We start from the raw sequence: 22,894 nt of genomic DNA on the forward strand, positions 1-22,894 counted from the left end.
GCTCGAGAGCATATCCGAAAAAGACGGGAGACGACAGCCAAACGGAAAGCTCGCCGCTTGGACGTTGCGTTGACAGCCACTACACTCCTGCAAACTGGCAGGCCTCTCTTTTTTTGTCTCCCTCTTTCCCCTGGACGACTTCTTTTTTGACGTGCTTTTTTCTTTTCCTTCGGTTTGGTCTGGCCTTGTCTTTTCTTCCCCGCCACCTGCCACTTTTTTGACTCCTGGGTCTCTCTTGTTTGTCTCATTTCCATTCCCTGGATCCCCTCTCAAGAATCCCCATCCAGGCTCTCTTCTTCCTTGTCGTCTGCGCCGACAAACCCCCGTCAACTCCAATTCGATTATTGCACGAGCCTGGGCTTTGCTTCCCGATATCCGCTTCCTTCTCTCAACTCGACTCCTTTGGCGACCCTCGGATTCAATCAACACTCTCCCTTTGCGCGTGAGAGCCTCGTGTGTCGTGCTTATTACAGCATCGCCCCGAGCTCCCTGGTAGTCGACCCTGGTGCTTATGACCTGGACCCCATCCCATCCTGGTCGTGAAATCAACCTACCCGCTCTGCCTACCTATCCGGCTTCCCCGTCGAGTCCTGTGCAGGGTGCGTGATTGCGTACGTGCGATTTTCGCTCTCACTTTGGGGCACCGGTTTGAGGTCATTCATTCATTCTCGTGCTTGCTCACTTCTTGGGCTGCCGGCTGGGTTGTCTTGTCTGTTTGAGACGAGACTCGGCGTCCATTCTTTGACGACCGCCGCACCGTTGGGCCTCGACTGAGCCCTGTCATTTCCCTGGGGAACTGTAACCAACACGGGCAAAATCGATCCTTTCCAAGGGCGAAAGGTTTTCGCTTCGTTCGTTTTTAACACCTAGCCTTCCGATTGTCTCGACATTCATTCTCGCTGCCTGTGGCCTTGTCTGTCCTTGGCGCTATCCGATTTCGAATCCGAAAAAAAGTAGACTGCTCGTGCATGTGTCACTTGCGACCCGGACCGACGGACAAGATCTGCCTCGAGGCCTCGATTCGACCTCGGAAACAAACACCATCTCTTCTTCTCCCAGGTCATGATTCAGTGGCGATGGCCAAGAGCTGTTGTTGCTATTTTCCAAACCAGACCTCGCTACTTTCGCTCATCCTCGGCGCTGCACCGGTCAGCGCGCACTGCATGAGGCGGTAACCACTAACCTGCCCATCTCAACCATACCACCGTCAATATCTTCGAAACGACGACCCACGACGACGACACCTTCGCAAACGATACGAACCGTCCCGCCTCTTGACGAGCATCCCTGTCTCTGCCCGCTGGGCGACCAAAGTTCTGGTGATCTTCTGGCGCCCAGCAGCAGCATTCCGTTCCTTCGCCGGCTAAGCCCCCGACATCATGACACCCCTCGCCATTTCTGTTCCCGATGGCTCGGGCTCGCCAAGTGCAACACGTCGGAAGTTTTCACTCTACGGGGACCGGTTACGGGATAGTGAAAACAACAGCCCCGTGCCGGGTGCCTCAACCGGCGATGCATCACCTTTTGCTTCGCCGTTGGCTTCGCCCCTCGGATCACCTCTTGCATCACCTCGCGTGCATATCGTGCCGTTTGGTGCTGCCTACCGCCATGCACGAGCTCCGTCAGACGAGTCACTCTCACAACTACCGCCTTTGCCAATGTCACCACGATGGGATTCGTTGTCCAACCCTGCTAAATTTATCCTGCAGCCCTCAGCATCGACCCCGGCATCACCATTCGAACCCCCACCACATTCTCCCTCACCTTTTGCATACGACACAGCCGCAAGCACGCCTATCGAATCCCGAAACGCCTCCCCGACATTTCCTCTGAAATCTACTTCGTCACTGGCTGATCTGCGCGCCTACGACAGCCCTCCAACGGCCGTGGAGAACTTCTCGCGGCCGCGGAAACAGAGCATTCGTCAGCCAATCACAGACGCGGCTAAGACCCGGGCCGCCCCCAGCGCCCCAAGCGCCTCAAATGCCCCCAGCTACAATGCCGCCGACCAGTACTTGGAGCTTGTCACCTCTCCTCAACATCCTCTCTGGCCTCCGACACGCCCCCGCGGCCCTTCTGTTTCGTCTTGTCAATCATCGTCGACCTATCACTCGGTCCTCTCTCCTCCCGGTAACGACTTATATGAGCCTCGAGCGCCCCGTGCTAGGACCACCAATGGTGCGACATCATCCGCCGCACGGCCGCCCTTGAGCTACACCAACAGCGGCTCGGCTTCCCCGAGCCCTGTCGTCGCCCCTTGGATGAGTGGTGAGGAGCTTCGCTCAAGCTTCCGCTCTCAATTCACAGAATCAACTGCTCCTGGCACCGCCGTCACAGAACGAAGCAGCGTCCTCACAAAGGACAGCTCCGTTACCTCGCTCTATCCCGGCCCAGAAGGGGACGCTGAGCCAGAGGGTGACGCCGACAACGAGCTGGACCCCGATCTCGACGAGCCAAGCCTTGAGGATGTTATGGGCATGTATGAGCAAGGCTTCGACGACGACGACGAAGACGACGACAACAACGACAATTATTCGGACTACAACGTCACCATGAACGCCCGCCCAGCTACCTTGACGTCGGACTGGGAGCCGCGTCGGAGCGTCTTAGATGCTACCGATGACGAGGACTTTCCCAAGCGGCCGATTCCAGAATCCGTCTCGACATTGGATGTCGAGATCCGAATGTCCAAGATGATCTTTACGTCTCCTGCCTTTACATCATCCGTACCCCATATCGCGGAAAAAGAACACTACAGCCGGGGAATCGCTGAAAAGCGCGACTCGGCCAAGTCTATCGACTCAGAACCCTCAATCAACTCCCAACAACCTACCTCTGCTACCGAACCTTCTGTTACACGCTCTCCATCCATTTCGACACCCATCTCTCCTCCCATCTCTCCACCTATCCCGGCACACAAGCCAGCCGAACGTCCCGACACCCCTGAATCTACCAAAAACCCCGAACCTTCACCTGAACCCCCTGTCATCACTGTGGCCGCCGCGCCCTCCGCGCCTGTTGAAGCCGAAGACCCGAACTCCCGTGATCGCTACGGCTTCAAGAAGGCGAACCAATACGTCACCCGGGAACAATACGACAACTGGAATGCTGGTTATACCGAGTACCTGGCCCGCCGTCGCAGGAAGTGGGCCCAGTACCTCAAGGACAATGCTCTCATGACAGATCATCCCAACCGGTTTCCAGCTCCCAACGCAAAGACCAAGCGGTTCGTGCGCAAGGGCATTCCCCCGGAATGGCGAGGTGCGGCCTGGTTCTACTATGCCGGTGGACCTGCGATCCTCGCCCAGCACTCGGGTCTCTACGACAAGCTGACCTTTAAGAGGGCCAAGGAGGTTGACGCCGAGGCTATCGAGCGGGACCTACACCGCACATTCCCGGACAACATTAAGTTCAAGCCTCCCGGTGGACCAGAGACGACGGCGTCAAGCAGCGCCAGGGAGAGCCGGACAACTATGACGGATTCCACCCGCAGCTCAAGCCCGGGTCCAGCCAACACCGAGGGAGAGCCACCCATCATTACGTCGCTGCGTCGGGTGCTTCACGCCTTTGCCGTGTACAACCCTCGAATCGGCTACTGCCAGAGCCTAAACTTTTTGGCTGGCCTCTTGCTTCTCTTTGTTGAGACGGAGGAGCAGTGCTTCTGGCTTCTCAACGTCATCACTGTCATTTACCTTCCAGGGACGCATGAGATGAGCTTGGAGGGCTCCAAGATTGATCTCGGTGTGCTCATGACTGAGATGCGTAACTCGATGCCCGCCATCTGGGACAAGATTGGCGGTGAGCTCGAGGCGGACCCCAACTCACGGCCGTCGACTGGCAAGTCAATGCGGCTTACTCGGGCACGGCGCAAGGAGCTACTACGCATGTCAACGCCAACAGACCGACTCCCACCCATTACGCTCTGCATGACAGCATGGTTCATGAGCTGCTTCATCGGAACTCTGCCGATTGAGACTACCCTCCGAGTGTGGGATGTCTTCTTCTACGAAGGTTCCAAGACGCTATTCCGCATCGCCTTGGCCATTTTCAAGCTGGGCGAGAACGAGATCAAGTCTGTGGCTGACCCCATGGAAATGTTTGGCGTGGTGCAATCGATGCCAAGGCGACTGATTGACGCCAATGCGCTCATGGAGGCGTGTTTCAAGCGGCGGAATGGCTTCGGGCATCTCAGCCAGGCCCAGATCGACGAGAAGCGCCAGGAACGCCGAGCCAAGGCACAGCTGGACCGAGTACGACAGGGGAAGAACCTCAACACGTGGAACGTGGCGCAATCAGACACAGAGGGCGGCAAGAGGAACATTTTCGGGAAGAAGAGGTCACCGACAGGTGCATGATGTCTCTACTCGGGTTCCCTCCCTTCGACTCTCATACTTGGACACTTACTCACACATTCACACTCCTTCATCTCTCCTACGACTTTTTCAACCTATTCGCCTCGGCATCCTGCATCCCACACCAGACACGGTGACGGAGCCGCCGAATCTAATCATGGGATGGCGTTGGACGGATGGCATCCATTGTTTGCTTCGTTCTTGATTCAACCTAGCCGGCACAATGTCTGCATTTCACACTTGATGTTTGCTTCTATTCTACCTTGTTCTCATTCACATCATGCATGTTCTGTTATTACCCGCAATACCCTTTTCGGGTGTTTACTATGTCTCACAAAAGAGGGGAGGGACCAGCGTTGGGCGGTTTGGAATGGACGGGATGGAATGGAAGGCCCCAAAAAAAGGAAGCTTGTTTTATACTTAATGACGATGGCTTACGGCTGCATTGCGAGAAGACCAAAAAAGCACTATACCACACCAGAGCACCTCGGCAGGTGAGGGAGAGCTCCCACAGGAAGGGGAACGGGAGCAAGTGGCAAGAGTCCCGTCGAAGAGGTGTTTGTTTTGATTGATATAGATAGGGGGGCCATATATGACTGGATAGAGGTTATTAGGGAGGAGTAGAATTTGGGGCCCTTTTTTGATACCCCAATGGAATGAAGATATTTCACGGTGAATGATCGAGTGCGTGCGTGTCTCTAATTATGTATGTCTTTCTTGTCTTGTGCTATTGTTTGTTTGTTTGTTGTGCATGAGTGCAAGTAAATAAATACAAGCCGAGACAGCCAGCTGAAAAGGCGTCCCTGATGAATTCATCCGTCCATTCATGATTGTGCTGTCTTCATTTTCATTCAATCGTTGTTTCGCAAGTTGTCAGGCATGTCTCGTAAGCCATGATGCCCAATGTCTGGCCAAAGCCCAACACATTGAGCTATCCAAATGACACGCCAAGTTTCCTTCTCTCCCTTTTTTTGATATCCCCATGATTTGTTTATGATTCACACCTCACACAACAGGTGGAAACACGGGCTCCCCCATGGCATACCTCTCAACGTGCTGCTTGGCAGTCTTGTCAAAAGCCTCCCGCTCAGACTGGTACTGCTGAGCAATACGCTCCTCAAGGGGACTATCAAGCTGAGGTTCCTCGAGAAGATTGGCAAGGGCCTCGAGGACGGCGCGGATCTTTGTGCTGGGCTTCCAGGCGTCGGGCTTGAGGAGGCCGAGGCAGATGTTGCCGAGAGAGTCGTTTGTCACGTTGGGGTGGTAGATGCGCGTGCAGAACTTGACGACGGGAGGCTTGAAGGGGTAGTCGGTGGGAAGGGAGAGGACGATGCCGAAGCGGCCTGGGTGGTAGGGCGTCGAGGGAGGGGGTTGGAGGGTGACGTGCCAGGTGTGGATGGACTCGTTGGGGGGGAGGGAGACGGTGAAGCCCTCGGGGGGTTCTTGGGAGATTTCGGCGAATTCCTGGGAGATGTGTTAGTGGGTAAGGTGTAAGAGAGGATATGAGGGGAGTTTGCCTTTGTGATGCGCTTGGTGGAAGACATTGTGACGGTTGGTGACTTGTAGAGTTGTGGTGTTGATTTCGGGGTTGACTCGTCCGATGGCGGGGCAAAGAAATCAAGAGCTCAAGAAGGCCAGCAACGTTCTCCTTCTTTCAACGACTGTACTTGTCTCGTAGTGATCAAATCGTCAAGACAGTATCTTACGCTGCGCTGGATTCGTATTCGTCAAGAAGATGTGTGTATTCAGCTGAGAAGAAAGAGAAAGAGAAGAAGAAGAGTTGGAGAAGGAAGGGAAGTTATGACGATGGTGGGGTAAAGGTGTGTTAGGCACAAGGTGAGTAAACAGTGGGGCCGGCTATGACACTAGAAGGAAGCGCTGAAACGAGTTGGTGCCTGGAAGTGACTAAAGTGTCATTGGATATTGATGTTTGCTAATGAATTAACTGCTGATGGCATATGGCATTGTTGGTTGGGAAAGTTGCTGTCAAGCTGCCTATTTAGGTCAAAGAACAAGGATGTATGATGCATCTTGTCTAACATATGGTAACCCAACCACCATGATGCATTAGGTAGTTGTTTGGCATATGAATATAACCATCTAAAAAGAGGCATCCCTTTGTTTGTTAGAGTTCCCTTTCTGCCGAGCAAAGTGAAGATGCTCCGCTTCGTAGACTATCGACAAACCATTGACAAACACCCTTGTAAGCATCCAGCTGCTCCCATGGCCTTCCACTTTAAGATGGCAAGCCGCCAGTCTGACTCATCATTTTGACCTACTGACCAAGCCATTTTGTTTTCTCAAGCATCCATGCATGACTGGCGGCCTTTGTAGCAGCCCTTCTGCTCTGTGATGATTGTTCTGACTTTCATGTTTATTACATTCGCCGTTCAATGGATATTGGCTATAAATGCCGTTGACTTCTGCAAAGTGTGACTTTAACCTCTGACTACGTCCCCCATTGGTACATCCAAGCGCCCTGGCAAAGCATTGGACTTGTCAACCGACGCCGCCATTTTCACACGATAGAGGGAGTGGTTTTGGGTGATTTATTTGTGACCTGAGAGCTGTTCTGTCGTGGCTCAAGGCGTGGATCGACTTAGTCGGGTTCAAGGACCTTGTGAGGGCTGCGTCGGAGGGCTGAAGCGATGGAGGCTTGCTTGACGCCTTTGATACTCGGATGCAATCTAGATATTGAACAGCTCTTGTAAATTCGGCAACAGGCTGTGCCTTTTGAGCATTGTTGTAGATCGATGCTTCGTCGCTAATGAGGCCAACTCTGCTGTTGATCAAGTTCCCCTTGCCCCTTGGAGACTTGAGCCACTTTTCTCTCAAGTATTACCGAGATTAATGCAAATACTACTTAAATTTCATTTCATGTTGAGTGTAATCCTTCAATCTAGTCGTTTTCAATTACTGTCTGTATCAAATGAAGTTCTTCAACCAAGACATTCAACTTATACCCACCATCCTCGGCCCCACCCTCGGTGAGTTCGGTCAAAGCATCTCTCCCCCACATGGTCCCCTGCATCCCACCTTGACCTTGACGAAAAAAAGTTGTTCGAGCTCTTCAACACCAAGTCTTGACCATCACCACCAACCTCTTGATCAACACCACACAATCTCTGTACCGAAATCGTCGCGTGACTATACATAATCTCGCATTTTAAAGAGCCATCGACGCTCTAGCCTCTACAATGGCCGCCAACGAATCCCAAATGCCCTTTATTCGCAACCTCGCCTCAAGCGGTTCGTCAATCCACCACCATTCTCCCCTTCAATTCTCTAACTCTTCTTCAGATCGCAAACTTCGTACCGCATCTCTCGAATCCCTCTCAACATTCCTCTCCTCCCGAACCACCCTCTCCGACACAGACGCCCAAAAGCTCTGGAAAGGCCTCTTCTACGCGCTCTGGATGACGGACCGTCCCATTCCCCAGCAGCGACTCGCAGCCGACCTCGCCAACCTCCTCTTCACGCTAAAGCCTACATGCGCCATCCCCTGGCTGCGCGGTTTCTGGGTCGTGGTTGGCGCTGGATGGACCGATATCGATGTGTTGAGGCTGGAAAAGTTTTTGTTGCTCGTGAGAAGGGTTTTTGCTGCGCATGTTAGACTCGCGAGGGAGAGGGGATGGAAGGATGGTGACGTCGAGGCCATTGTCGGTGTTTTGGCCGAGTACCCCTTTGACGTTGAGGGAGATTTGAGAAAGTCACCTGTGGGAATTAGACTGCACGCGCTTGACATCTGGGTTGACGAGCTGGAGCGCGAGCAAGCCCTCAAGGATGAAGCCGCGGCGGGTTTCGTCAAGGCTGTTGGAGAACTGGTGCAGGCTCTGAAGCGATGTCCCGTCAAGCCCGTGAGAGAGCGCGCGGGTGATAGTTACGAGGACGAGAGACTTCCATGGGCCGAGGCTGGTAGTGATCGTGAGGAGGATGATGAAGAATGGGGTGGTTTCGATGATTAGATGGGAACAAATAGGCGTAATGGCGTTGGGATGGAAAATTGTATTGGCCTTTTTACATGGACTTAGAGGTTGATACCAACTGGAAGAGATGTCACCATGATCAATCAGAGCAAATAACTACAAAGAGTGCCAAGTTCAAACGCTCTCGCTTGGGGATATCCATTTCATAAGCAACATAGACTGCCTTTTGCTTCCATGACGGGACACATTATATCAGCAACTGTGCCAGTGACAACTACCAAACCCTTTCATCTCCTCCAATCGTCTCATCATCATCGCCTCCAATGTCATACCCCATCTCCCTGGCTTCCTCTTGTCGCTCTCTTTGAACTCTCGCCTGGTGCCACGCATCAAATTTGGCCTGTTGCTCTGGTGAGTGTACACGACGTTGAACGAGGCCCTTCTTGCGTAGGCGTCGACGGTGTTGGCGCTTCTGCTCAAACGAGAGCCCACTGATGTCGACCTTGGTGATATCTCGATCGCGCAACGCATCCATCGCGTCGGCGATCCAGTCCTGTAGCTCTTCACCCAGTTGCTCGACCATCACGCGACCACGACCGCCAGTAGTCCACTGATCCAGCTTGACGGGGATCGCGGTGCCAAAAGTCGGGTCGTTGATGGACCACACGCAAGGAGTTTTGCCGCAGCGGGTTGGGCGACAGAACATGGCGCACATGGCCGACTCGGCGGCGTACCAAAGCGAAAGCACAAGGACCAAGAGTCCGAGCCAAGATAGACGGAAAGGCTTGCGACGGTAGAGACGTGGGATGGGAAACTGGATGTACGAGACGGTGTCGGTGCTGGGATGCGTAGTGTACACAGCGGGGGCGCTGTGTTTGTCGGGGAGGAGATCCATGTTTTCAACAGCTTTCGCGGGTTTCTCAACCTTCTCGGGTTTCTTGAGTTCCTCGCTTTTTAACGGTTCGAGCTTGGCTGTCTCGTCGTCAGAGACCTTGACTTCGACCGGCTTATCTTCGATCTTCTTCTCCTCGTTCGCCTTCTCCTCGTCTACCCGGTTCTTGTTGACCTGATCAGAGAGGCGCTCTATTCCCCTTGCCGCCGTGTGAATCCCGTAGAGGCTGCTCTTGAGGGTATTGTTCATGCGCGTGAGGCGGACAAGGTCAGAGTTGTCGTTTTGCGGGTCGATCTGGTTGGTCCTCGTGTTGAGTTTTGTATCAAGCTCCAAGTCAAAGTCGAAATCGTCATCAAGGGAGGGATTCTGGGGTAGGTTGTCAAGGAGAGCTTCAAGATCTTGTGACGGGGCTTTGCGGCCTAAAAGAACCTCCTCGAGGTCATCCAAAGTGGAGTCGTCAATGTGATGCACGCGCTGAAGCTCTTTGAGGTCGTCTTTGACGGATGGTAGCCTTGCAGAGTTTTTTAGTGGTGCTCTGCGCCGTGACAGTGAACGAGGGCGCCGTCTTCTCACGCCCGTCGACGAGGTTCTGGTTCGGGGTTTCTCGTCTGTCCCGGGATCTGATGCCGTGTCCCTGTCACTACCACTCGTAGCCACAAGCTCCGTTCTCTTATTCCGGAGTGATGTCGATCTTGGTCGTGGTGGTCGCTCTTCTCGTTTCGATGGCTTCTCCTTTTCTTTGTCCTCCTTAATCTCAATCTTCTCCACCTTGGCCGTCGCTGGTGTTTCCACGTATGCACCCGTAACCCTTGGTGTTGGCATCGTCAGGGGGTCTGGCTTGGGAGCCCGGGGTGTTGCTTCGACATCCTTCTCATCGTCCGACTCTGGCACCGGTGAAGGAGCCCTCATAGAGCCCTTCTCCGACTGGTTGTCTGCCGGCGCAAACAGGTTGGCCTCAGCCGTGATCCGATCCGTGGGATCCGCCTCCGAATTCATGGATTTCTTGCTCTTGACAGAATCCGTTGAACGATTTCGGCTTAGACCAGCAAATCCAACTGTAGGTTTGCTATCGGGATCGCGATTTGGTCGATGGAAACGATGCCGCAGTCCATTGTTAGCGGAAGGTAACGGAATCGCCGATGCAGTGTCAGGTTTGGGGTCAGGCTTTGGGTCCAACGGTTGAGATACCGGCTTGTCACTGTCGGCCAGCCGTCGAGGCTCCGCCTCTGGAGCAGGGCTTAAGCTTGTAGCCCTGGCCAGCTGTCGCAATAGATCTCGTGAATCCGTGCGTCTGTGTGACAAGCTGGGTCGTACAACGTCTTGAACGTCATTTGATTCATTCCCATCCTTCTCGTGTGTTTCTATGCTGGCTCGTCGTGACTTGTAGACCGTCACGGGGGTATCAGGTATTTGCTCGCCCGCAATCTCAAATGCAGACTTTGGTCGAGGTAGTTCCCTTTTCGCAGGTTCAGGCGATGGTTTCTTCTCTGGTACTATCCCACCGCTCGTCTGTGGTCGATTTTCTTCTGGTGACAGCGAACGTATCATGGAATTTTGCTCCCGGATCTCCCCTAACCTGATGGAAGCAAAAGACCTCCTGGGAATTCCATTGATTTCACGTTGTCGTATGTCGTCCAGTTTGGTGTTCCTCGGTCTCGCCGCGTGGCGATCTGGTATGGGTATTTGGTGTTCGACCCTTTCCTCACGGTCTCTAATCTCATCCAGCTTGGTATTGTGTGGCCGGGGCAGTTCAAGGGGAATATCGCTCCCAGTCTTGACCTCTCTCGTCCGGATCTCATCCAGTTTCGTGTTGCGCGATCCAGGCGGTGCCACTCTCGTCCGTGAGTTGATATCAACTTCACTGCCCTCATCGAAATGGATCCGATTCGCAAACGGCCGGGCACCCATTCGAATTCTCGGACTATCAGAAACCTGTAAATCTCCAGCCGTGAAATCCTCATCAACGTCCCAAGCAAAACTCTTTGCAGGTGAAGGCTCAGGGGCAGGCTGTGACTCTCCCCCACCCTCAATTGAAGGCAATGGATCCTCAATCCCAGGGACCAGCGCTGGAATTCGACCCTGATTCGTAAGATCGTCTTTCGAAGGCATATGTCGTAGCCCCCAGTTGGAAGGTGGGCGCAACCCACTAAGTGAACTCGCCGGCCGATCCTCCTTGACACCATCACTCGTTGTAGTTGCAGTCTCTGGGGCCGGCGACCTAGGCCCAAGCCCTATCCTAGACGTTGCATATAAAGACCTCCGTCGCGGCGATTCGCTTTTTTCGGGCGACGGCTTCTTGTCAGGTATTGTCGACGAGGCTAACGATTGTCGCGAAAAAGGTCGGCTCGGCGCTTTCGTATCCAGGTGGTCTTGTCCTAATAGCTTCCTCATCCGGTTCTCGTCCCCTTCCCGTCGCTCGCGCCAGACCCGCGGGGCAGGACTAGGCGACGCATCCATAATATGATCCTCAGTATCATCGTCCTTCTCTTGAGCAGCCAGAGTAAAAGCTTCGTTCATGGACAAGCGCTTCCGAGCAGAACCGCTAAACCCAGGCTTCAGCATCCTCGTCTCGCGAGGGGATCCGAAGCTCCCTCTCCTTTCGGCCTCGGCGCTCGTCGATCGTGATAGTCCGTTGACGGAAACGCTCGAGCGCAGTGTCGGGATGTTTGTCCGCGCGCGACTCGCATCATTCTCTTTGTTCCTGTCCGAAGCAGGTGCTCCAAACAGAGGCTTCCTCCCAGACTCCTTCACCACAAGCTGGCTCGGCCTCCCGAATGACCGGTCACCAAACGAGCTCCTGTCGCGATCCATGGGCGAGTATTCCAAGCGGTATTATTGGTGGTTAGAGTGTGATCGATAGTACATGGTCGAGAGCGCGTTTCATAGCATCGCGACAGCAGTGTTGAGTTGCGCCGGGTCGAATAAAAGATGCTGCCAAGTAAAAAAAAGGTCGTACAGGTAATGTCGTGGACAGATTGGGGTATCAGAAAGTTCTCAATGCAGCAAGGAGGGAAAAATAAACAACAATAAACAGAGTCGCAAAATTGTGACCAGGTGTTTTTGTCTGGGTCGGGTCGGGTCGTGGATTCAACTCGACGCGTTGAATGGAAGCGGCCGGACCTTGGCCTGATGGGGGCCGTCTTGGCGCCCGCGACTGTCAACTTTAGCTACCTGGCTGCTTCCTTCCATGGTGCCTTCTTTTCCGGTTACGGTGGCATCGGCAGAACCAATCATCCGGCCCCGACTCGACCGCCGCAGTTTGGCTGCAGCAATTGATCACGTAGATTTGCATGTATAAATGCATTTTCAAGGAATCATTGATTTGATCCGTAAAGATCATAGTCCGGATTATTTTGTCAAGTCTCTGTTATCGTCCGTCCCATGCTGCTACTATCAAGGCCCCATCGTTTATACCTAGTCACTCACTGACTCATATACATCCAAGACGTGCAGAACGACTATGCCACCAAAGGAAAGCAGTGGATAGCCAAGTATTTAAGCCAATTTTTCCAATTACTTTAGACTTTCTTCTTTTCTTTTAACATAACTCGAGAATTGTCTTCACCTTGTTCTTATTTAACGTATATGTGAATTCAGCTAGCTGGCTCAGGTACCTAGACACCAGCACTAGTGCTCATAGACAACAAGATCAACTTCACTCAACAGCAAGGAGCCATTGAGTCACATCGAATTGAGTCAATTCAATTCCAATCTATTCACAATGACTGTCGACTCTCTACCCAACGCCATTAGGCCTCTAGGCCCTATGTATGTACAACCTCCCAGTCAATTACAACTGCTAACGTCTCCTCAGTGAGATCTACTCATCTTCACGTCACCCCCTTGGCCTATACCGCTGTGTGGCAGTCACCGGAAGATACACTCTACCTCAAAACTCTACCCCTTCAAACACAGCTATTCTGGCGGCTCTTTCAAACATTATTACTACGCATCCCATGCTCAGAGTGGGCATTACGGACGAAGACACCAACAACGCTCACTTCACCCACATCCGCGAGATTAACCTCAATGAGCATGTCGAGTTTCGAGAAATCCCTGATGAAGATAATTATGACAAGACTCTTGAAGATGTCCAAGCCTGGTGTCACGATCAACTATGGAGCAACGTTGAATCTCGTCCTCCCTGGCGCATCATCGTCCTCAGACCAGGCTCAAACCCTTCTTTCGAGGATGTCATTTTCTCCTTCCATCACTCCTTGATGGATGGGACTAGCTCCAAGCAATTCCATGAGCATCTCCTGGCCGAGGTCAATGCTCTTTCCCCTAAGTCATCCTCCAAGGCTGAAACAGTCCTCTCATTCCCTGAACCCCCTTCCTTGCCAGAGCCCCAAGACGCCATCCTCGCCTACACGAATAGCATGTCCTTCTGGGCCGCTACACTATGGAACGAACTTGGCCCTTCATTTCTCAAATCTGCCAAACCTGCTATCTGGGCCGGGAAGCCCATCGATTTTGCCCACCCACACAAAGCCCGTGTTCATGCAGTCGACATCTCAGCTCCAGTAGTGGCGAGCCTCCTTGCCGGAGCCCGATCTCATGGAACATCCATCACAGGTCTACTACACGCCCTTATCTTCGCCTCTCTTGCAACCCGCATCCCAGATGCTCCAGCATTCGCATCTTCTACGCCCATCAACATGCGGCCGTACATGTCTTCCACTGCAAACCCCGCCCTTAAAGACACCTACCGCGTGCTCATCACAACCATGACACACCAATTCGCTTCATCCGACGTCTCAGCCCTTCGCAGTCCCAAGGCAGATCTAGATGCTCTTATCTGGCACCACGCCCGTGAGCTCAAGACCCAAATCAAGGAAAGAGCCGCAACACTTCCCGCCGATGATGACTCCAGCCTACTCCCCTACATCTCAGACTGGGCATCTCACTGGCGCAAGAAGGACGGGAAGGAGCGGGATGACTCGTGGGAGCTTAGCAACATTGGATGTTTGAGTATTCCTACCCCTGAGGAAGGCAAGAGGAGCATCTCGCGTGTTCTTTTCACCAATGGTATTATGGTCGCCGGCGGTCCAATGAGCATCAGCGTGGCTAGTGTTCCTAACGGCGCCCTGACGCTGGGGATATCGTGGAATGAGGATGTTGTGGAAGAGGTCATTATGGCAGGTTTGGCCGAGGATCTCAAGGAGTTTGCCACGAGATTGCACGAGACGGGGAGGTTTGCTAAGGACTAAGTTTTTGCTATGATATAAGGATTACAAGAGCTATGGGTCATGATATAAAAGAAAAATAGAGGATAGACTAGCTATTTCGCGTATCACCGCTTGAAGATGGAGGCCCAAATTGATACACGCATACAGTTGACGCATCTCCAAGAGCCACGGCCAAAGAGGCTTCTGAACAGAATGATGTGCATTAAAAGCTGTATTTGCAAATATGGTCTGCTTCTCTTCTCGTACGTTTCCAAAGGTCTACGAGTGAGTCGTCTCGCATTCAACACAATCCGCCTCTTTCACAGCAACTGCAGATCCATCCCAATCTATCCAAACGCCGCGCAAATTATCATGCAAAGAAAAGCCCTTTTCTGAGGCGGTTCTACCAGCCTTCTCCGGGGGTCCGTCTTGACCGGCTACCGCCACGGAAGTAGTCGTACTGCGAAGGATCGCCCGCATCCATCTCCTCGTTCTGTGCGAGGCCGCTGTAACCACGAGGTCCGCCGCCCATGGCGCCTACTGAAGGGCCAGGAGAGACTGAAGGCGTCATACGACCTCCTGGTGTGAGACCACTCACAGGAGGAGCCTGGGCGTTTTGGATTAGTCCAAGCCCGGAGGAGCTGCCATTGTTCTGCGAATACAAGGGACTGCGGCCACGACTGGGCACATCTGAGCCCATAGTTGCTTGCTGGGTGAATCCACCATACGCAGGAGCAGCTGATCGGTATGCCGAGTAACTCGTATCGCTGGTGCTGGACATGGACATCAAACGCTGCTGTCCAGGGTTAAAGGGAGAAGCGGAGCGACCAACGGGCGTGCCAGGTCGCGACGTCGTGTCGCTTCCATCCCAGGATCCAGGAGTCTCAGGACGCATGATTTCTCCAGGGCGACCGTAGATCTCACCGCCACCGTGGTCCTCAGCAAACTCGGCTCGGTTTTTGTAGAATTCAAAGTCCATCTGACCATCCGAAACGTACTCGAAGCCAGGGATGCTGTTGGCCGTCTTGCCTGGCTTTCCACCTTGCATGGGGTCGAGGGCGTACATGTCCGAGTAGCCACTGACACTCATCATGTCGCCTTGGTTCACCTCTCGGCCGTCTGTCAGTCGACCCTTGTAGATTCCAGGCAAGAGGTTCTGCGCCTTGGCATGGACCATGGGGGTGATGAGGGGCTTGTACAGCGCAGGGTTGCCGAATCGGTTTGCCAATCGCTCGCTGCGTACGCGGGACTCCTTGGGGTTCATTCCGTTCTCGGTATTCTTGGCCACATCTTGAGTGGTGTAGTATCGAATCTTGTTGTCAAAAGCCCGGTTACAGTAGATCTTGAAAAAGAGCATGAGGAACGGCAGCGGTACAATGCAGTAGAAATGGAGGTGATTTCCATCGCCACGGACCCAGCAAGTAAGCATGACGACCAGGTTCGAGAGCATCGTCGCGAAGATGAAGCGGTTGAAAATGACACGCCAGAACATGCCGCCAGACTCGGTCTTGGTAACGAAGCGGTACAGAAGCAGGTACTTCTTCAGCCAGGAATCAATCACAAAGTACATGGCGGTGGCTGGGAGTACCAGAGGCTGAATACCAGCAAAGCACATGGTGACAGTGGCGTAGAAAAGGAAGTAGTTGTAGTAACTGGCGTACTCGAAAGGAGGAGGGGCCGTGAGGTCGATCAGCTCTCTCGGGGTCGGACTGCCCAACTTCTTGAGGAAAAAGGCCTGAACCAAAGGCCAAAGCTGAGCGAGATCGATGGCTGCACCGAGCTGACGCTGAAGCAAGTAAGTCACCCAAAAGGGGCTGTTGGTGCACAGCGCACCGAATAGCAAACTGCCAATATCGTTCTTGACAATGATCTCCCAAATGTCGGTCGCCCCCGGGCTTGTTGTGTCTCGGACGACGCCAGACACAAAAGTCCAGATGACGCTGAAGACGGAGAAGATGATGAGGTTGTTGAAGACAAAGAAGAAGTAGAGCTTGGCAAGGACGTGTCTCTCTCGGCCCGTCTTGGTCTGGTCACCGGCCTTGATGGAGAGTCGACGGAAGATGATGGGGAGAATCAAGTAGGTGAGGGACATGAGAGCCGGCGAAGCAATACCCTGCACAATACCCCAGCTCTTGGGGTTCTCAGTCAGTGTCTTGTTAAAGGCTGGCCAGACAGATCCCAGGTTTTGCAGGTTGACCAAAAAGATGGCAATGCCGAGGTTAGGAATGACCCAGAAGAAGGTCAGAAGAGTAATCCAGAAGTTGTTGATCCATCGTCTTCGGCTTCGTGTAGCACTATACAACGGCATATTTTCCCAGATGATGTCGTTAGGTCGAGGCGCAAGTCTGACAGTAGCGCCAACAGGCTTCTTCTTGCGGCAAGAATAGGCAATGCTATGGGCTTCTGCAATATCCGAGTAACTGGCAAAACCGTAGGGCATCGAGCCTCGCTTGTCGACACTGGCGCGGACCTCCTTGATCTGAACCTCGAGGTCTCGAATACGCTGAGTGTAGTACTCAATGGCATCAACCTTCTGGCCCTTGGGGTACGTTCCGTACGATCGATCCTTCTTGGATGGTCGGCACATGGGGCGAGCGACGGGGACATTGTTGGGGTCTTTGAGATATTTGGCCAGGATACTCTCGAGCTTGCGAACGGCGTGGTCGTGCTGGGAGATGAGAGAAGGAAGTTCCTTGACGTTTCGAGCAACAGCTGTTCGGGCAAAGGACGAATTGGGCGCAACCGTGTCAATGATTCTCGCGATACCTTCGTCAGAGCAGCCCTTTTTGGGAATATCAAAAACCTGGGCTAATGTAAGTGAGAAATTCCATCAACAACCTCAATAGACCTTACCATTAGGGTACGGGAGTGGAGACTCTTCTGATACTCCTCACTCTCAAAGTACTTTCTCCTCAGTTGGAGAACCTTTCTATAGTTAAACCAGAGATAGATGGCGATAATGATGTTGAATGCCCAGGCGATGACAACCTGCGCCCAGATCGCCTGGCCCCAGACATGGAGGGGGGTGATCTTGGAGACCCAGGTGTTTCCACTGTCATCACCGATTTTCTTCCAATGCGACACATGGACGGGAAGCAGAATTCCGACGCCGGTGACGCACAGGGTGAGAAACATGTTGCGGCACATGCGGACGAAGCGCAGGAAGATGGTGGCGTCCATGCCGATCAAGTACACAAGCTGCTCCTCCTTGGTCTTCCACAGCGTTGTGATCCACGACCACGGGGCCTTTCCTATAGGCGGCGGTGCGTGCTTCTCGTCGGCGTGCTTCATCTTGGGGGCGTAGATGGCCTGGTGATATGGTCGGAGTAGGGAGAAGCAAAAGGCGATGAAAATTGTTACGGGGAGTGAAATCGCCAGCGCTGAGTACATCGAGGCTGCTTGAAGCTACACAGGAGGCGTCAGTAGCCGGCACGCGTTCGGAACTGCAAAAGAGACTTACCTGATCGTTGTATGGGTTCTTGAGCAGCTCAAGCAGCTCTTGGCCGGGATCCTTTCCTCCGCCATTTTGGCGACTAAACAGACGGACATTGCCTGCGTCCATCATGGGCGAGTACTTCGCCAACGGGCGAAGACGTCGAGGCTTGACTCAAAAGAAGTGTGGGCTTGCAGAAGCCTCTTCTCGCGCGGCCACGTCCAGAGCTCTCTCAATTGTTGTCGAGGATTTCGACTTGTCCTTGGAGTCGTTGGCCACGTAACAGGATTATCGAATTGATTTGCGCAAACCGCCGGGGGGTATTTCTCGTATTCGCTAGGTCGAAGGGGGTCGGAGAAAGATCAAAAAGCCGAGGAAGCACGTCGTCTATGAGCGAGAGGAAAAAAGACGTCGCGGGCCGCCAGCAGACAAGTAGGTCAGGAGGAATACGCCACACAAAACCCACTCGCTGAAGATAAAGAGACTGTCGGTCGTCCCCAGAAAACGAGAGTCGCTATGCTGTAAAGAAGTTCGGGGGAGGGCCCGTGAGCGAAGGTCGATGCGCCGAAAGGGGGCAGCACCCAAGGATAATGTTATGCGATGGGAGTATAAAGAAGGGATGTATGTGAAAGAAGGAAAGGGGAGGAAAACGAGAGGATCGAGATGGGATAGGATAGGATAGGATAGGATGGATGGATAGGAATAGGGTCCGATGATACGGGGGACGGGAGGTAAAAGGTAGGGCTGGGGAAGGTTCTCAGGAGCCATGACAGGATGGATCCATCTTGGATCCCATGGATGGATCCCGTTATCATGGGGACATTTTGGGACATTTTGGGGGGAAGCCATCAACGGGATGGCTTGGCGTGACCGATGTACAGTGCAGATGGCGTTTTCCCGCACCAATAATGCACCACACGTTGCACGGCATGACACAGTGCATCTCATTCTCAGGCACACCCTCAATCATGGACAAAGTTCCAGTCATTCAACCGGGCCGCCGAGACCACCAACACAACACAACACAACGCTTCAAGCCCAAGTACCTACTGTACCCCCCGCCAGATTTTTTCTAGCAAGCTCCCCCGGTACTCGCACGTAAACCAAGGCCGTGATTCGCCCCCGGCGTTACTCGCACCATACGGCACGCGCAGTTGTGGCCCTTGCCAGCAGTTTCCCAGCCAAGCTACAGGTACGGAGTACACACCCGCCAGCTCACCCTCTTTGTCGCGGCCTCCGCGGCGGGGGGTCCCATTGCTATTTTTGACGCCTCAGACCCGCTGTGGTGGGGACCCTTTTTAGCACTTTTTCAGGGCCCGAAAGTCTCTGGGATGGCCTCGTAGCCAGTCGTCGCCCTCCACTGGCTTGGACTCGCCACGCCCCGGAGGCCATTACCCCTGCATGGTTCTTTTTTTTTTTTTTTTCCTGTTCGGTCTCTTGCTGGGTGAGAAGGAATTGGCTGTAACGCTGTTTTTTGTTGTTGAGAAATACGAAGACCTACCATGCAAGACATGCACGGGGCATGTCGCCGTTGCAGTGTTGTTAATCCAGATGAGGAAAGTGATGGGATGGTCTCTTGATTCTTTTGGAAAGAGGTCCATCTTCTGTCAATCGAAGATGGACTCGACATTGACGATCCATGGTTTAAGCGCCCTTTTCTTTGTGTTGACGTTGTTGTCTAAGACGAACAACTTCTTTGACGGCAGATCCTTTCAAGACAACGAAGACGCAACCCGTCCCGGGACCTGAGTGAAAAAGCAACTTGTCTCATTCCAAACTCTTTCGAAGCTGACGCCCGAAGCGCCCCAAATTCTCCATCCCTGGAGGTTCATCATTCGGGTATCGACAATTGCTTCAAAGACGTAGGCTACGTAGGTAGTTGACTTTTTTTTTCGCCACCATCCCACAATACCGACAAGAAACAGTCCCGGGTTTTCCTAGTAGAGTCCTAAACACGCAATCGATCGCGCCCAAGAAAAACAAGACCAGACAAATCGGGAAACATCCACGTTCTCGTACGTTCTGGGTGTTTGGAACCAAGAGGGACCCGTCGAGCTACTGAAGCTTGTTGTAACTTGAAACAGCCTCTCACGATCAAAGTGGGAAAGCCCTCTACTTTTTTTTTTCTTCATGATGACTCGCTGGCCATTCAGTGGTTCGCAATTGCAGGGACATGTTCGGACGACTCGCTTGGCAGGCCATTCTCTTTCTTTCTTTTCAGTCTCTCCTGTGTCACGCTAGAATCTCGACCGATCTGACAAGACCGCCTGTCCGGGCCCAGGGGTAACAGGGCGACATGGTCGAACCAGCAAGCGACGCGTGGAGGACTAGAGAACTCCAGGACTAGGATTCCACACGTAGCCGCCTTAAAGAACGCTCTACAACCGTATACCTGCGCTGCCATTACGTCTCAGTGGAGACTGGCGTCAGCGTCTCGCTCTTCGTGCCGGTTAGCACCCTGTTTTACACTGGTGGGTAAAGGATGGAGAATACTGGCATTCAGTGTCTCGTTTGGCTCTGCCATGATTACAAGTGCCGACGAGCATGTACGGTATTTGTGACTCTGGCATTCCTACACCCTATACATAGCAAGTAATAAGTAATCGGTGTCAGATGTTTCCCTCGTCAGCTCATAACTCCCTACAAGACATCCATCATATGAGCAAGGGTCAGCTTCCCTCCATTCTCAGCTTACCTCAGGTTCCTTCTACACTATTCCTCCCGCGTGAACTGACCCCGATGACACACATCTTCGGAACATGGTCTACTACGTAGTAGAACTCTTCTCGTGGCTGTGTCCACGCAACGTTCCTCCACCTCAAGGATTTCTTCCAACTTCTTTTTTCGACAAGACCGTTGCGGAGGGAGGGGGGAGCAGCATGACGACACGGTCCTCCACTTCTCCATGCGAAACCGGGCTGGGGACGGCATTATCGGCCGCTGGATCAGCCCCGAGAAACCCGGTCGGAGGCCCCTGGGCGGGAGGTATTGGCCACGGCGGATTGGTGGACGGAAACCGATCTATTAGGTCGGGTTTCGTATTCAGAGTTCATTATGCTTGGTGAAACCAGATCTGGCATTCAGCGTGGCCGGTTTCCAATTGATTTGTGCTGCTGACTTGAGGCCTCAGGGTAGCCTGCAGAGTCCACCATTGCATCGTTTCAGAGGTCCAAAGATCCATATACCAGTGCTTCGTCCACCTGCTGATCATCAGGTCTTGGTTCCCTTCGCTTCCCGAAAGTCCATGGCTGAGAATCAAGGGCTTTTATCCAGTAGGCGTCGTATAACGAGGCGAATGAAGCAGAAAACAATCGTCATCGCCAGAACCACTTTCAATGTCAAAACGTCGACATACCACATGGACTGAAAACACAACGTGGAACAAATGGTTACTACCAAAACAAATATACAACCAAACCGAAATGCAGGCAGACCTCGGGAAATTGCCCTGTTCCCATAACCAACCCTGCCATTTTCGCCAACCATTCCCCAAACTCAACCGTACATGAAGCCATCACTCATAGAAACGTTGAAGCCATGACAGGCTGAGGTACAATGACGCTCCAGAAGGAAAGCAACTAAACTTATTCAGCCTCGACGGGACCCTGACTCCGCGTCTTTCGAGCCGTCTTGCCGACAGCAGGAGAAGTCTTCTTCTCTTTCTTGGCCTTGGTGCCCTTGCCGTTTGTAGCGGTCTCGGTGGCCGTAGGCTCGTCCGAGACGTCCTCGACCCGGGCTTTCTTGGCGCGCTCCTCCGGCTCGGCCTTCTCTGCCTCGGCCGGGGCTGCACCGTTAGTTGCTGGCGCCGCTTCACCAAGTTTGCGCTTCTCTCCAGCGGCTGCTTCAGTGACGTCGTCAGCACTGGGCTTGCTGGCGCCGTTAGTCGCCGCCTCGGTGGGCTTGTCATCGGCAGGTTTGTCTGTCATAGTAGTGTCCTTCGGGGCCGAGGTAACGGGGGCGGATCCCGTCTCGACACCCGTGGTGATGAAGGCGACTTCGTCCTCGTTCTTGGCCGGTTCCTTGGGTTCCTCCTCAATGTTTAGCTCGGGTCTCGGTGTGCCGCCCGCTGGAGTCCGGTTGTTGATGGGCGTCTCTGGGACCGACATTACCTCGACAGGCTTGGGCGCAGGGACATTCAGGCCACCAGGCTTGCTATCCTCCGACTTGGCAGGCTCCGAAGGAGCTGTTGTGGTGTCCATGGTGGGAGCGCCAGCCTCGGCCTCGGGAGCCTTGGGATCAGGCGCGCCGACTGGAAGAGATCAGCTGTGGTCTTGAGTGAACGCGGATGGGCATGAAGGGGCCCTGTCGCATCGCGGACAGGCCAATTGCATAGCCTCAAGGCATACGCGATGGAATCAAGGCCATTGCGATGGCTGGCGATGGGATATACCTTTGTCTATAGCTGGAGCGATGCCGTCCGACATGATGATGACGTAAGGACTGTTGTCGCAAGTCGAGTCTGGCTTACAAGCTGAAGTGCGCGCGACACTAGGGAGCTAACAATGGGTACGGACGATGCCTGGGATGATGTTCTAGAGTCGCAAGAGCTAGGCGATGCTTCACGATGAAGATGGAGGAAGAGAGGTCAAGTTGGGATGAGCCACGAAGGATGGGAGTGAGGTTGGCTGGGAGCGCACGAGGTCACGACGGTCGGTTCCACAGCTGGGAAGGGACGAGAGGGCGAGACTTGCTTGACCTTGCGCCGGGATAGATTACTGTACCGTACCTAGGTAGGTAGCTCTGGGGAGCTCCGAAGCGGAGGTGGCACAAGCCCGTCTCCCCAGAGGTTCCTCATCACGGTAAACTCGCGGGCGAGGAACCTACAGGTGAGTGCTCAGCTCGAGTAGCTCTCCGAGTCGGGCGGACAAAGCAAGGCCCCTCGTTTCTCCATGACTGCATCGGGCTAAAGCAGCGCCTTTTCGTCACTGGACGAGGACAACCCTGGCACAGTGCCGTGGCCTAGACGAGCCAGAGGAGCTGCGATGCCGCGGACTGTGAGAACGCCCGAGTGTCTGCTGAGAGGTACGGTGTGAACTCTGACGATCGAGACGGAGTTGGATGGAGCTATGAAGTTGCGGGGAAAAAGCATGGTGGGCCGGCAGCCCGAGACCCCAAGCCACCGA

At 53.6% G+C, this 22,894-nt stretch overlaps 7 protein-coding genes across 7 annotated transcripts; 3 read left to right on the top strand and 4 right to left on the bottom strand.

The window, feature by feature from the left end:
• Positions 1-1,379: 1,379 nt before the first annotated feature.
• NECHADRAFT_42427 (uncharacterized protein) lies at positions 1,380-4,355 on the top strand (the record flags this gene model as incomplete). The annotated part of the gene is made up of 1 exon (XM_003042131.1): positions 1,380-4,355. The coding sequence occupies one exon, from the start codon at positions 1,380-1,382 to the stop codon at positions 4,353-4,355; it is 2,976 nt and encodes a 991-aa protein (XP_003042177.1).
• Positions 4,356-5,050: 695 nt separating this feature from the next.
• Positions 5,051-6,106, bottom strand: NECHADRAFT_102694 (uncharacterized protein). Its single transcript, XM_003042207.1, has 2 exons — positions 5,870-6,106; positions 5,051-5,816 (listed from the first exon to the last, which is right to left on the bottom strand). Exons 1-2 carry the CDS (start codon positions 5,894-5,896, stop codon positions 5,358-5,360), a joined length of 486 nt encoding a protein of 161 aa, XP_003042253.1. The 5' UTR covers positions 5,897-6,106; the 3' UTR covers positions 5,051-5,357.
• A 1,443-nt stretch (positions 6,107-7,549) lies between these two features.
• On the top strand, positions 7,550-8,317 carry NECHADRAFT_42501 (uncharacterized protein; the record flags this gene model as incomplete). The annotated part of the gene is made up of 2 exons (XM_003042132.1): positions 7,550-7,601; positions 7,653-8,317. 2 exons carry the CDS (start codon positions 7,550-7,552, stop codon positions 8,315-8,317), a joined length of 717 nt encoding a protein of 238 aa, XP_003042178.1.
• Positions 8,318-8,552: 235 nt separating this feature from the next.
• NECHADRAFT_42590 (uncharacterized protein) lies at positions 8,553-11,981 on the bottom strand (the record flags this gene model as incomplete). The annotated part of the gene is made up of 1 exon (XM_003042208.1): positions 8,553-11,981. One exon carries the CDS (start codon positions 11,979-11,981, stop codon positions 8,553-8,555), a length of 3,429 nt encoding a protein of 1,142 aa, XP_003042254.1.
• A 910-nt stretch (positions 11,982-12,891) lies between these two features.
• NECHADRAFT_81239 (uncharacterized protein) lies at positions 12,892-14,380 on the top strand (the record flags this gene model as incomplete). The annotated part of the gene is made up of 2 exons (XM_003042133.1): positions 12,892-12,938; positions 12,985-14,380. The coding sequence occupies 2 exons, from the start codon at positions 12,892-12,894 to the stop codon at positions 14,378-14,380; spliced, it is 1,443 nt and encodes a 480-aa protein (XP_003042179.1).
• A 173-nt stretch (positions 14,381-14,553) lies between these two features.
• On the bottom strand, positions 14,554-17,900 carry NECHADRAFT_69868 (uncharacterized protein; the record flags this gene model as incomplete). The annotated part of the gene is made up of 3 exons (XM_003042209.1): positions 14,554-17,141; positions 17,192-17,743; positions 17,799-17,900. The coding sequence occupies 3 exons, from the start codon at positions 17,898-17,900 to the stop codon at positions 14,742-14,744; spliced, it is 3,054 nt and encodes a 1,017-aa protein (XP_003042255.1). The 3' UTR covers positions 14,554-14,741.
• Positions 17,901-21,355: 3,455 nt separating this feature from the next.
• Positions 21,356-22,195, bottom strand: NECHADRAFT_42392 (uncharacterized protein; the record flags this gene model as incomplete). The annotated part of the gene is made up of 2 exons (XM_003042210.1): positions 21,356-22,020; positions 22,162-22,195. 2 exons carry the CDS (start codon positions 22,193-22,195, stop codon positions 21,356-21,358), a joined length of 699 nt encoding a protein of 232 aa, XP_003042256.1.
• Between the last annotated feature and the right edge of the window lie 699 nt (positions 22,196-22,894).

The sequence above is a fragment of the Fusarium vanettenii genome (assembly GCF_000151355.1).
Source record: "Fusarium vanettenii 77-13-4 chromosome 6 genomic scaffold NECHAsca_37_chr6_2_0, whole genome shotgun sequence".
NCBI lineage: Eukaryota > Fungi > Ascomycota > Sordariomycetes > Hypocreales > Nectriaceae > Fusarium > Fusarium vanettenii.